Raw genomic sequence first — 13,751 nt, 5'->3', positions numbered from 1 at the left:
TTGAGCTTCGTTAATGCATTATGATACCAAGAAGAGATAGCTAATATACAAGAGTCTTGACTGCCAACAAGATTATTATCATCCACCACCGCCGCCGTTTAGCTCGTCTGCCATTTAGAGCTGGTCCAGCTAGCGTAGCAACAGATGTGCTGCAGGTACCGGTTAATATGTACTTGGTATGCGCAAAGGCAAAGCTTCCAGGTCACGTTTACCAAACAGTGTCTGCCCTAATGTGAGGGGTATCACGCATGGAGTTACCCTTGTTCGCGCCAATGGCATGCTGACTTATCTAGGGCACCCCGACTCTGCAGCAATTGTGGCACAGCCATAGCTCGATATCCAAGCACCTAAGCGACCGATTACCTGGGCTTGGCGCCGGAGCGCACCGGTCGGATCAGTGGCCTACTACCCAATATCGACCGGCCGCTTACCATGCCAATATTTCTTTTCTTCTATTTACACAAAGCCCTGATCAGTTGTGTCCGATCCGTACCTATATCTCATATATCCGACAACAAAATTCGCTACAACTTGTAATAGTGACAAGTATTATTTTATTCTACCTTTTGCCAGCTTATTCTAGTATCCCACTTACTCATCTAGAAACATCAATTGTTCTTTCTATATCCGGTACTGTCGCATATAGACAATCATGGCTCAGAGTCCCCGGCTTGCTGCCTTTTCCCGTATATGTGGAATGATTTGGTTCTCAATTGGGCGTATGTATATCCAATCCATAATGGTAACAGCTCTACTAAATCGTCTTCTTTGCAGTACATTGGGAAGCTCTTAAAGATGCTCTTCGTCAAGACGGTCTCGGTGCACTTTTGCACGTGCAACAAATCCGCGATGCCGCCATGGCCAAGCTGTTCTGCACAACCTGTAATCCCGATTGCCCTCATTTGTCATTAGGCCCATTGCTGTCGGCGGGATTGAACTGACGGATAATGTGTAGCTAGTGGCTTCATCGCGTTCGAGGATACCACTGTTGTCCCTTCGCTCGTACAAGCCGCGAGTGGCGTGGTCCTCGAGCTAGGTCCCGGGTCGGGCAATCAGCTGCATCGTTTTGACATGTCGCGCGTCAGTTATGTCTATGGTGAGGATGACCAAGAGTGCCAATCATTTCTCTCCCGCAAACTTTTCCACACTGTCCTAATCCTACCTTTTTCATTACGACAAATGTGCTGACATGTGAATCTTTGCAGGTGTCGAGCCCAACCTATGTTATGAGAACGAGATCAATGCCAAGTTGGACAAGCATAATATCCGTGACAAGTACAAGCTTGTAGCTGCAAACATTGAGGACAGTGACAAATTGAGGAGCGTGGGAATCAGTGAGGGCAGCTTGGACAGCGTCTTGTCCATCCAGGTCCTGTGTGCCGTGCAGGATCCCAAGTCGGTCATGAAGGAGGTGTGGAAGCTCCTCAAACCCGGCGGAAAGTTTATCTTTTGGGAACACGGATGGAGCAAGAGTCGCCTTACCATGGCTGAGCAAGGTACGAACCTATTCACTGTAATGAAGCAAGCAAAGAGGGCTGTGTTTGCCTGAGCTAACATGTGCACATATGTAGCTATCCTCAATCCTGGCTGGAGTACCTTTGTCGGTTGTCGACTGAACCGGGATGTGTTGGCCGACATTCTTGACGCTGGAGAATGGGAGAATCCGGATGAGATTGAGGCACCCGAGGATCTGGTTAGTTGCTTGCCTAGAATTCAGGGCGTGCTTGTGAAGAAGGCTTGATTGAGCACACCCTGCTCAGAGCACTGCCTTTCAATATATTGGCGCCGCATGAGCTTGGAACGCTTCGGGAGGTTTGTTGGAATGGCGCGGCTGGACGCGGCCCGCACTATTAGGTATCGTAGTAGTGTAAATATAGTGGGAGCTTTCCCCTCCAATCCTGATTGCAGCGCTCCATTTAGCGCTCTTCCTGGGCCATCGGTCCAAGTCAGGAAATTGACCGTATAATTCTATCTACATATAGCCGATTGATTAGACATCTTGAAAAGATTTCCAATTTTCAGGCCATTTTTGTGTACATGCGATGGACGAGGAAATCTATGCTTTTTGACGTGGTCTGGTGCACTTCTGATCTGGGAAGAATGGTGCTTGGTCCAGATTGGACTATGACTCCACGGCCAGACAGAGTTGAATCATCTCTCCCGGGCCGGGTATGATGTACTGGAGAGAGTAGAAGGGGTTTTGTTTTCGGTGCAGACGGCCGCTAGGGCTAGCCAAGGTTATATAAAGGGGAGCAGGACGCCTTCTGGCCCCTGGGTTCCTTACCCTTTACTTACATACGTATAGATGCTATTTTCGTTCATTTCAAATCTTTTGGTTGAGACTGATGAAATGATAAAACAAGTAAACAACCATCAATAATATATACCATAATATCCAACTTGACCAGATTTGGAATAAGTGCACGCTTTAGAGATCAGCTTATTCAAGTATGCGGGCTACTCCCCCCACGCGCCAACTAGCCGCATCCAGCAATTTAGTTACACTCGTCGGTATTGCGAAAGTATCTCGGAAAGCCGACGACTTGGCCAGCTGGGATTGTACTGTTTGATCTGACACCATACCTAATTGGAGCATCGAAATACTAGGTATTGCAGTCAATTTGTTATTTCTTTTCGTTTATGCATGAACAGATATGATCCCGTTAGCTCCCCGGTCTAGGGTCCGCGCCGTGATCAGGGATCAGTGCTACCGTCCGCCCCCTACGTGCTAGTGACTTTGAACTTTGGACGAACCTGTCGGCTTCTGAAACGATCTATACTGGACGTCTCCTTATTGAAAGCAAAGTAACTCGATTACCTAAAAGTGGCTGGAGTAGCCAAAGGAGATTCACAACATTTCGTTCATAGGTCCACGTGTGGAGTATGAATCGGAACTCGGATTGTTTCATTTAATTACCCGTTGACTGTCTCCGCGAGGTACCAGCATTGTTGATTAGGATAGATTCTTCCGCGCACTGACATGATATCCGGGGCAATCATCTCCAGCTTTTCAATTGGGCTAGTTTCACTCGCTCGCCACAAACATGTTCGGATTTACAATCTCAATGGACCCACCCCCAAGCAGTTGCACTGCCGAAGCCGTTGGCTATACCAGGGTGCTAAAACTCTTGGCTTGCTGCTACCTTCCTCTCCGAAAACTAGCTTGGGCTAGTATAGAATATAACGATAAATCTTGGCACATCTCTCGTTCGGACGTAGTCGGATTCGGAGATATAGATTATGGTTAAATATAACACTATTCACACACAGTTACACAACATCATGAGCCTCCAGCAGTCTGAGAATTTCCCAAAGCATACTCCAACTCAATTGGAGAGGCAACATTGGTGAAAATGCGATTCCTCACCATTCTTGTGGCTGGCTTCGCCGCCGGCACTGGTTTGGCAGCGACATGTCCCTACGCCGAGCAAAAGGCTGCCCAGCGTGATTGCCCCTACGCTGCCAAACTCTCCAAAGATGCTATCAATGGGGCCAGCACAACCGACAAGAAGATCAAGCGAACTCCGCCGCCTGCCGACAAGCTCGGGGTCATGTACATGAACCGCATCGGTCCTTCTGGCTCGGAATTGTGGATTGCCAATGCGGACGGCACCGATGCCGCCAAGTTATTGGGTGATCAGTCTGCCCCATTCGACTTTCATGCTACCTGGTCGGCCGACGGCGAGTGGATTGTCTTTAGCAGTGAACGTCGAGCCGATGGCCAGTCCGATGTGTATCGCGTCAAGTCAGACGGCACTGGCCTAGAAACTCTCGTTGCCGGCGACTCGTTTGAAGATGCGGGAGCTTTGTCGCCCGATGGCACAAAGCTCGCATATGTCTCTACCGCCATTAACTCGACTGCCAATGTCTTTGTGCTGAACCTGTCCACGGGTACGTCAGTCAACGTGACTGGCAGCGATGAGACGATTGGTGACTTTGCCAGCCCCCATGGCTTCTTCCGGCCCTCCTGGTCACCGGATGGCGAGTGGATTGCCCTGAGCTCCGACGTCAACACGGATTGGACGGGCCATAGCGATGGTGTTGGTTGGGAACACACCCAGACCTTGTCCCTCTATGTCGTGAGGCCGAATGGAACCGACTTTCGCAAGGTTGTTGGACAGCCTGGCTATTGTCTTGGTAGCCCCCAATGGTCGCCAGATGGAAACCGACTGATCTACTATAACTTGACTACTGAAGATACCTACAATGCGCACGGCATCTCGCGCGGTGGAAACACGGGCGTTGTCTCGCAGCTATTCAGTGTCGATGTGGCAACTGGGAGTGATGTCACCCAGCACACATTCGGCAACTCCTTGGTCGTTGCAGGATACTTTATTGGCAACAGCACCACTGTTGGTTATAATGTAAAGTCTGGCCAGCAGCCTGGAGTCAACTATACCACGTCTGATGCCACACATGCCTTCTTCAATGGCACACTACGCAACCCCACTTGGTCGCCAGATGGCTCCAAGGTTGTATACGAAGTCTACGACTGGACTCAGCGCCCAGCAGAAAAGCCCCTTTTCAGCTGGGATCACGAATACGAATACCGTTTCATGGACGTCTTTCCGCAATGGAACAATGCCACCCAACGCCTGGCTACTACCCAGAAGCAACTGCTCAATGCGTCGTCGTCGGTCGTCATTACCGATGCTGACTATAGTGACCTCGTGACCGCCTTTGACGTACACATCGTCGGTGGAGTGAGCACGGGTTTCGGTACGGGCGGTGCATTCCAGCCTAGTTGGAGCAGCGACGGATCGCAACTGGCGGTAGGGTATGGCACCTGGTTTGCCGGTCGCGCGTCCAGCCCCGGCGCACTGTACCTGTTTCAAGCCGACGGTTCTTCCTACGAAAACATTACCGACGGCACTTTTAATGCCGGTTTCCCTTCCTTTTCTCCAGATGGCACAAAACTCGTTTTCCGGCTCTGGGATGGTGAGAATGGGCCTCTCGGTTTGCATGTCATGGACATGGAGACGGGCAACACGACGCAAATCACCAACGGCTGGGATAACACTCCGGGCTGGTCGCCTGATGGTGAACTCATAGTGTTTGCTCGCCAGACCAATTGGACCCAAGATTACGGCAACCGATGGTACGATGATCGTTACGACATCGCCACGATCAAGCCAGATGGGACGGATCTCAAGATTCTTACCGAGTCGCATGCTAATGACGCCCATGCTGTCTGGGCGCCGGACGGCCGCATCATGTACAACAGCGGCATGCACGGCTTCCGCGATGAAAGTCCTTTGTATGACAATACATTTCAGCCCTATGGCCAGATCATCATCATGAATGCGGATGGATCGAACAAGACGGCACTGACGGACAGCATGTGGGAAGACTCCATGCCTCAGTATATTCCTCGATCATTCTTTGAGTAGATAGTATCTTTCACGTTGTTAGTGGAATAAAATTTATTGCTATATAATCTGATCAAACTACAGAATTGAACGAGAAAGTCTTTGAAATTTGTCAACATGCAAGCGACTTGATCTGAAAATACACTTTTTCTGGTCCCGGACAGGCGAAACACTTTATGTTGACTTGCACGTATATAAATCTCTTTTCTCCAATTCCAGGCAATTACGACAGCGCTTCCGGGCCCAATCGCTACAGCTACAAGAGGAAGGCAATCCAGAGACCACGATTTCTTCCATTCCAAGTAATACATCGGCGGGGCAAATGTCAAAGAACATTTATATATCAGCAATAGAGAAAATTTCTTAAAAGACAACAATCATCCCATTGCATGTGCTTGCGCGTATGAAGAACAAAATCATTGCAAACTTGAGAGTTGGGTATGAAATATTGATCAGGAAATATGGCGAAGGGCAAAACGTGCGTCCCTATAGCAAAGTCAAGATGGTGCACATGACAGCTAGCAAAAGCGCGGAGAGACCAGAACGCTGTTCTTGACAAAGAAGACGCGAAAAGTCATGCTGCTCAGCACATGTCATGTCTAAATCCAGTACTAGCGCACCATGGCCCCAAGGCATCAATCGCATGTGCTCCTTCCAATTGTGAGAGCCAATAAAGAGTAGCAGCAGATATTGCGCCTGCTCTGAGCGAAGTCGTCGTTGCTCAGTGAAGCGCTTTAGAGCCTTAGTGGTGGGAGCACAAGTGACATGGAGAAATAGTAAGTTGGCGGGGCTGCGGGCATCAACATTGGAACTAGCGCCAGTAGCTGCAATGCCCCCAAAGGAGCTTCATATGTACATACTACATGGTCTAGCAACCCTTTGTGAGGGTTAAAATTGCAGTGAAATCTGGTGTGTGTGCGTGTCTCAGAAAGCGGCCCGCTATTATGCATACCGCCAGCCGAGCCAATTGAGAGGCCCCATCTAAGGTAAAAAAAATACGGTCCTGTTGGTTGGGCTTCTCAATTCTACATTGTATAGGGCTGGTCGAGCGACCCTTTGCGAGAGGTAAAATTGCAGTGTAATCAAGTTTTAGTAACGATTGTTAGCCCCCATCATCGCCGAAAAACTGCACAAAGAAGAACCCAAAGGCACGACTTTTTACATTGTAGCTAGTTGTTTCGCCAATTCATTCTGACTCCGGCAAATGGTGGCATTGCTCTGTTTGTCTGTGCGTTTGTACGTGAAATCCGGTCAACTCCCCATGAGGTGCCAAAAAAGGAAACATCTTGTATAGGAAAATGCCAAAATTATAGTAAACGTTTCCGGCCAATTGCAATCTCATCTCGTCCTCTACTTCATCTGCCATGAAATTATTTATGTCTACTTCGTTGCCTTGGCTTCACCTAAATTACATAATAGCCACTGAGCCCTGCACAGGCGCCACCGAGCTAGCCAGCTATTGAACTATGGCACTACGGGGAAGTACCAGCTGCCACGCAGCTAATAAAAACCTTGCATAATAGGAATACTATAAAACCTTTTAGAAATAGCCCTTTATATAAATTATTAAATTATATTAATATATATACATCGACCCCCTATTTATTCTGCAGCTATCTAATTATTTAATAATTATAAGCCCGGTTTGCATTAATATTTTAATAAAATTTTAGATTAATATAAAAAGGGAAAATATTATAACTTTTTAATTATAAAAAAAAAAGCAAATTAGGAGTTTATAATAATTTACCGGCAATTAAATAGCGACCTTTTTTAAGGCGAACGTTATATTTTTTTCCCGAAATTAATATTATAAATAAAAGGCCTAATTGCGTTAATTTATAACGCTATTAGCCTAAAAGTTATTAAATCCCGATAATTAAAAATAACTAATTTTTTAATTTACGATTTCCTAAGGACCGAACGGCGGAAACCTAAATTAAACCTAAATATTAATTTTTAACGCTATTTTTATTATATATAATAATAAAAAAATAGCTATTAAAAAAGCTTGCGCGTATATCCGATAAATTATAATATTATATTTTTATATTATATTAATAAAAAAAAATTATTATATAGCTAAATATTAGCATTATAAGCGGCGTTTTAATTTATTAAAAATAAAAATAAACGAATCGTTAAAAATATATATAAAAAATTTATAAAAAAAAGGTTTTTAAAAAATAGCCTATTTACGGATTTTAAACCTAAAGGATAAAATTTATTTAATATATTTTAAATTTTAAAAAAATATTTTCGACTAAATTAATAAATTAAAAGGCTAAATTCGGCCTAAAATAAGCTACGCCTATTCCGTAAATGATATAAAAGGCTTATATAAAGCAAATTATATTAAAATCGACGTAATTTTATTATAAAGCTATAAACGATTTATAAAAAAAATATAAAAAATAAAACTATATAATATAAAATAAAGCAAAACCTACGAAACGGAAAAATATTCGATTAATCGCTATAGCCGATTATTATTTAGCAAATTTAGTAATTTTTAATTAACGAAATTCGGATTAAAAGAATTAAAACGATTTATTATTAATTAAAAAGCCGAAAACGGAAAAAGAATTAAAATCGAAATTTAAGCCTAAACTAAAACCTAAAAAAAATAAATATAAAAAACCTTCCCGAAATAATTTTTAATGCGTTGCCTATAAGGCAATTAGGTATTATTAACGCAATTATTTCCTTATCCGGAATAACCGTAAAGTTTTTAATTTAAAAAAATAAAAAATTTTTAACCGGAATATAAAAAAAAAAAATTTCGGGCTAATATAATAAAAATTTAGGCTTTATGCGAAAAAACGGCAAAAAATCCGTTCGAATAAAATTACGTAAAAAAGTGGTCCGATAATATATTTAAAATAAAAAAGGAGCTTAAAAGGTATAATTAAATAAAATTAAAAACGCAATATAGCTTTATAAATATAATTAATATACTTAATTATTTTTTAAAAAATTCGTTTATCGCTAATATAAAGGCTATTTTTTATATATATAATAATTTTTATAAATTTATTAATTTTAAAATTACGGCAAATTCGCAATATATTTTTATAAGGAATATTAGGGTTTTAATTAATAAATAAAATATAATTAATATTAAAATAAATATATTAATATAATATTAAAAAACGAAAAACGGCTTTATATATAAATAAGCGAAAAAGGGTAATATATGACTAATTAATATAGCTTATATATTAAATTTTTATTTTAGCTTAATATCGCTACCGAAGCTTCGAAAAAAATAAGGTTTTTGTTATAATAACCGAAACGATAAATTTATTTAATTTTATAACGAATTAAAGCCGGTAGTTTAAATATAAATAATTTACGGCTTTAACGTATTAAAATATAAGCCGTTAAATATTTATATAATATTAAATTAAAAAAATAAGGCGTTTATTATTATTAATAAAATTTTATATAATCCGGAAAAAAGGATTAAAAGCCGTTTTTCGGGAAATCCGAAATTTTTATTAAGCGGTATTATAAGGATTTAACATAAAAAAATAAAATACCCCTCCTAAAAGGCTTTAGCTAACTTTATTTTAGCGTCGCTAAAATTCCGCCTAAAAAAACCGGTAATATATAAATATAATATATATAAAATAGCAAAAATTTTAAAAATAATTTTTCGATAGGCGGTACCTAATAAATAGCTAGTATTTTTTTCGAAATTATATATCGATTAGGAAAACTTATTTAAAAGCTAAAGGGATTATAAAAAAGATTTCCTAATTAAACGAATAATATTTATTATCGATAAAATTATTAGTTACGTAATAGCGTTAATAGCGGTAATTCGAAGCGAAAACGAAAATTTTTTATTATTTATAAATATAATTAATTAAATTATTATTTATAAAAAAAATTAAATTTATTTATTTAAATAGCAAAATAAACCGCTTAAAAATAATCGATTAATACCGCTAATAAAATATTAAATTCGAACCGTTTACCTTAAAAAATTTAAATTAAAATTATAAAATAAAACGGGTAAATAATATAATTATACGCAAAATACGCGCGATATAATTTTCCGGAAATTTATTATTCCGGTTATAAAAATATATTATAGCTATTACGACGTATTTATATAATTAAACGCCGAAATTATACGATATTAAAAAAAAGCCGCGAAAAATAATTTTAATTAAAATATTACGGTAACGTATTTAGGAAAATAAAATCTCCAGATTAAAATTACCTTAAATTATTTATTTTCGGAAATATAAATATAAATATTTCGTTATAAAAAAAAACACTAATATGCTAAATAAGCAAAATAAATTATTATTTAAAATATATATTAAGTATTTAATAAGATATAATATTTTAAATATATATTTTATTTAGGTATTAGCGAAAAAAAAATATTCCGGGTTAAAAACGTAATTTTCGATAAATTATAAATTTACCGGAAAAATCTATTAAATCCCGGGGAATTTTTAAAAGCCAAGCTTAACGAATTTCTAAAATTCGTAAAAATATAAAACTAAAAGGCAATTAATATAAAGGAAATTAAAAAATAAACAGACTTAAAAGCGGTATAGCGTTTAATTATTAGCGATTTTACCGAAAAAAATATAATTAAAAAACTAAAAAAAACTAATAATAATATTCCTAAAATTAATTAATAATATTAAATATTTTTAATTACGCTATTAAAGCCCGGTAATTTAAATTTAATTAATTTTAATATATTTTTAAGCCCGATTAAAAATAAAAAGATAAAAAAACTCGAAATTATCTTTTTAATAATATTATTAAATATATTTTTATTTAAACCGGAAAATAATAACATTAATTTAGCAATTTTAAATAAAATATAATAATAATATACGAATAAATTTTTCGATTTTAGGAAAAAAAAAATCGCAATAGCCTAGCAAAAGGCTTTTTTTTAAAAAAGCTAAAAATAAACCGAACCTACGAATTACGGATATTTTAAAATTACCGAAAATTTATAAAAACTTAAAGCAATATTTATTTAAAAATACTTTTTAGCAAATTATAAACGATTATATACGCTAATATATAAAAAAATTTAAATTATAATTAAAATACCCAAAACGAATAGCTATAAAGCATTAAGTAATTTATAATATATAAATATTTACTTATAAAAACGATAATAAAATTTTTATTAAACCAAAAGCCAGGCTTATAATATATAAAAATTAATAATATATTAGCGATTTATCGATACGTATTACGACCCTCGCAATTATATTATTATAAATATTATTAATAATAACGGCTTAATTTAATTTAAAAATATATTAAATAAACGTAATAAATACGTTCGTATAAGCGGATATTAATAAGGAAATATATATAAAATTTCCTTTTAAATTCGAATAATTTAAAAAGGTATTACGTTTAAAAAAAGCCTTATATAGCCTTTAGAAATCCCTATTTATATAATAATAAACGTTTATTAAAGCATTAGCAAACCTCGGTTTTATAAAAATTTTATAAAAGCTATATATTATAATAAAAAAAGGTATTATTGCTTTTTTTTACGTAAATAATATAATTTTTTGCTATTAATAAACGTATTAATAAAAATTTAATAATATTAAAGCTGCTTTTTATTTAAAATTTAAATTAAAAAAAAAGGAAAACTAAAATAATTCTTAAATATAAATATCTTTTACGATTAAGCAGCGAAAAAGCTATAGTTTTTATAAAAATTATATATCGAAAAAATTATAGCAAATTTTAAATTTAATAAAAAATTAAAATAAACGGATATTCCGATATTTAAAAAATTATTTTTATTTAAAAATAAAGCCGATATAAAATTTTAATTATTATATTAATTTAAAATTAGGTCGATTTTATATATAGCTATTTTAATTCGGCCGGATATAGTATTCGCAATAGTTAAATTTTTTAAATTTAATTTAAACTTATCGCTATAATATTACTAAGCTACGGATTAAATAATTAGCTATTTATATTCGATAAAATAGCTAAATATTTAATATAAGTCTTTAAAAAACGAAACGAAGGCATTTATTTACGTAAACGATATTTTATTTATAAATAATATTTTAAATAAAAAAAGCAATTAAGGCTATATAATAATTTTATTTAGAAAGCCGATCGTATAGCGAGCTAATAAATAAAATATTATAATTATTTTATTTATTAAAGCCGAATTTTTAGCTTTATTATAAACGGTAAAAAAAAATATTTATTTTTTTAGGCTAATAAAATCCTTAGGCTTAAAATTTAATAAATAACTTATTATTGCTTATAATAATAAATAAATTATTCGACTTTTTATCGAAAAAGCTACGAAATTATAAATAAAATTTAAATATATAAATATTTATATTTATTAGCTAAAGCAAAAAATTTAATAAGGCTATATAAAAATTTATTAAATAAAAATTAGTTAAATAATAGCTAATAGGCTTATAAAAGCCTTGCCTAAGCAGAAATTCGAATAATTTAAAGGCCTAATTAATTTTATAAATATTATAGTTTTAATTGCTAACGGCGGACGGGAAATGCCTTAGCCGATATTTATTAATAATTTTATAAAAAAAATAATTTATATTAAAAAATCGGGAAAGCCGTAAAAACCTAAGTTTTTTACGATAGCAATACCTAAAAAAACTAGCGACCTTATTAGGATTATTTATATTAATAAATTTAAATTAGTTATTTTTAATTATTACGCTAATATTTAAAAATAAGCAAAATATTAATATAAATTATTATAAAAATTATAAAAATTTAGCGAAATTTTAAGTTTTAAAATTATAAAAATATATTAAAGGCATTATAAATAATTTATTAATAAGCATTTTTTAAAAATTTTCGGGAATATTTTATATTTTTTAAAAGCTAAACCCCCTGCGATATATATTAGTAATATAATAATAAAAATTAAATAAATATATATTTACGAACCGCGAAAGCCCGGCGACGCAACGGCGACCTATTAGCGAAGCATTTTTTATTTAACGTTTAAAATTAGGGGTAAAAATTTAAGTTTTTTAAAAAAATTATTATTTTTATTATTTTCCTTATTAAAATCTACGGTTAAAATATTTTAGTTTTAATAGGTAATTAGTAAATAATTTGAAATAAAATCGAAGCTATATTAAAAAAAATTATTTATTATTTTTTAATACGAAATATAAAATTCCTAAAATTCGTTAAAAAAGCCGGTAAAATTATTAAAAATAAAGCGGTAAAGCTTATTTAAAGCCTTTATAGCTTTACGGAAAAAGCGAATTTTTAAAGCGAAATAATTAATATAATTAGCTTAAATTTCGTAAGCTATTAGCAAAATAATAACGGCCGTTTAGCGATTTAATTCGTCGAATTTAACGATTTTATAAATAAAAAAATTTTTACGATTTTTTTTTTGCTATATAGCGCGTTTTAGCTAATTTTAAATATTACGGAACATATTTTTAAATTATAAATAATTAAAAAATAATTTATAAATATAAAAAATTTTAAAATTTATAAATATTTTGCTAAAAAAATATTTATATATATTTATAAAACGGGCTTTAGCAATTTTTACGGTACGGGCGGGTTATAAAAAATTAATAGCTAATTTAAAATAAAATTATAACTATTATAAACCTAAATATAAGCCTTTTTAAAAATTTAGTAATTTTCGCATTTATCGGAGTTTTCGGCTAAAATTCGGATTAGCTAATAATTCGCGGATATACCGCCGATATATCGAAAATAATTCGAAAATATTTATTTTTAAAATCGTAATAATAAAGCTAAATTTTAAAAAGCTTCTAATCCTTTATATAATAAAAATAGCGGCAATAAAAAATCCTTTAGGCTATAGCGAATTAGCTTCGAATTATTAATAATTTACCTAAAAAAAAAATTTATAAAAAATTTTTTACCGTTATTAAAAAAGGCCGGTATTATAGCGGTAACAAGAAAACGCGTTAAAAATTAAATTATAAATACTTATTAGCTATTTATTTATAAAGCATTTATTATATAAAAATTTACCGAAAATATAATTAAAAAAAAAATACCGAAATATTTAAATAAAAATCTAAAAAAAGATATATATTAATAATATTATAAAATCGCGCTTATTTCGCGGGGACCTAAAAAAATAAAAAATAAATATAATAAAAAATTAGCGGTAAAGCTAAAATTAATAAAATTAATAATATTAATAATAAAAGTATTATAAAAATAATATTATAATAATAAATAGCAATAAAAAGGTAAATTTACGATTCGGGAAAATTAATAAAAAAAAAAACGGAAAATCCGGAATTTAAAAAGTTATTTATATTTATAATTATTAGCTATTAAATAATTATTTTATAACGCTAAATAATTATTTTATTT

General features: G+C 34.0%; 2 protein-coding genes across 2 annotated transcripts; both read left to right on the top strand.

Moving 5' to 3' along the window:
• Positions 1–652: 652 nt before the first annotated feature.
• On the top strand, positions 653–1,741 carry PFICI_09129 (uncharacterized protein; the record flags this gene model as incomplete). Its single annotated transcript, XM_007837710.1, has 5 exons — positions 653–719; positions 775–882; positions 956–1,096; positions 1,206–1,496; positions 1,572–1,741. 5 exons carry the CDS (start codon positions 653–655, stop codon positions 1,739–1,741), a joined length of 777 nt encoding a protein of 258 aa, XP_007835901.1.
• Positions 1,742–3,353: 1,612 nt separating this feature from the next.
• PFICI_09128 (uncharacterized protein) lies at positions 3,354–5,390 on the top strand (the record flags this gene model as incomplete). Its single annotated transcript, XM_007837709.1, has 1 exon — positions 3,354–5,390. The coding sequence occupies one exon, from the start codon at positions 3,354–3,356 to the stop codon at positions 5,388–5,390; it is 2,037 nt and encodes a 678-aa protein (XP_007835900.1).
• Positions 5,391–13,751: the final 8,361 nt, after the last annotated feature.

Source organism: Pestalotiopsis fici (genome assembly GCF_000516985.1).
Source record: "Pestalotiopsis fici W106-1 unplaced genomic scaffold PFICI_Scf_6, whole genome shotgun sequence".
Lineage (NCBI taxonomy): Eukaryota > Fungi > Ascomycota > Sordariomycetes > Amphisphaeriales > Sporocadaceae > Pestalotiopsis > Pestalotiopsis fici.
This window is presented reverse-complemented; position numbering and strand designations above follow the sequence as displayed.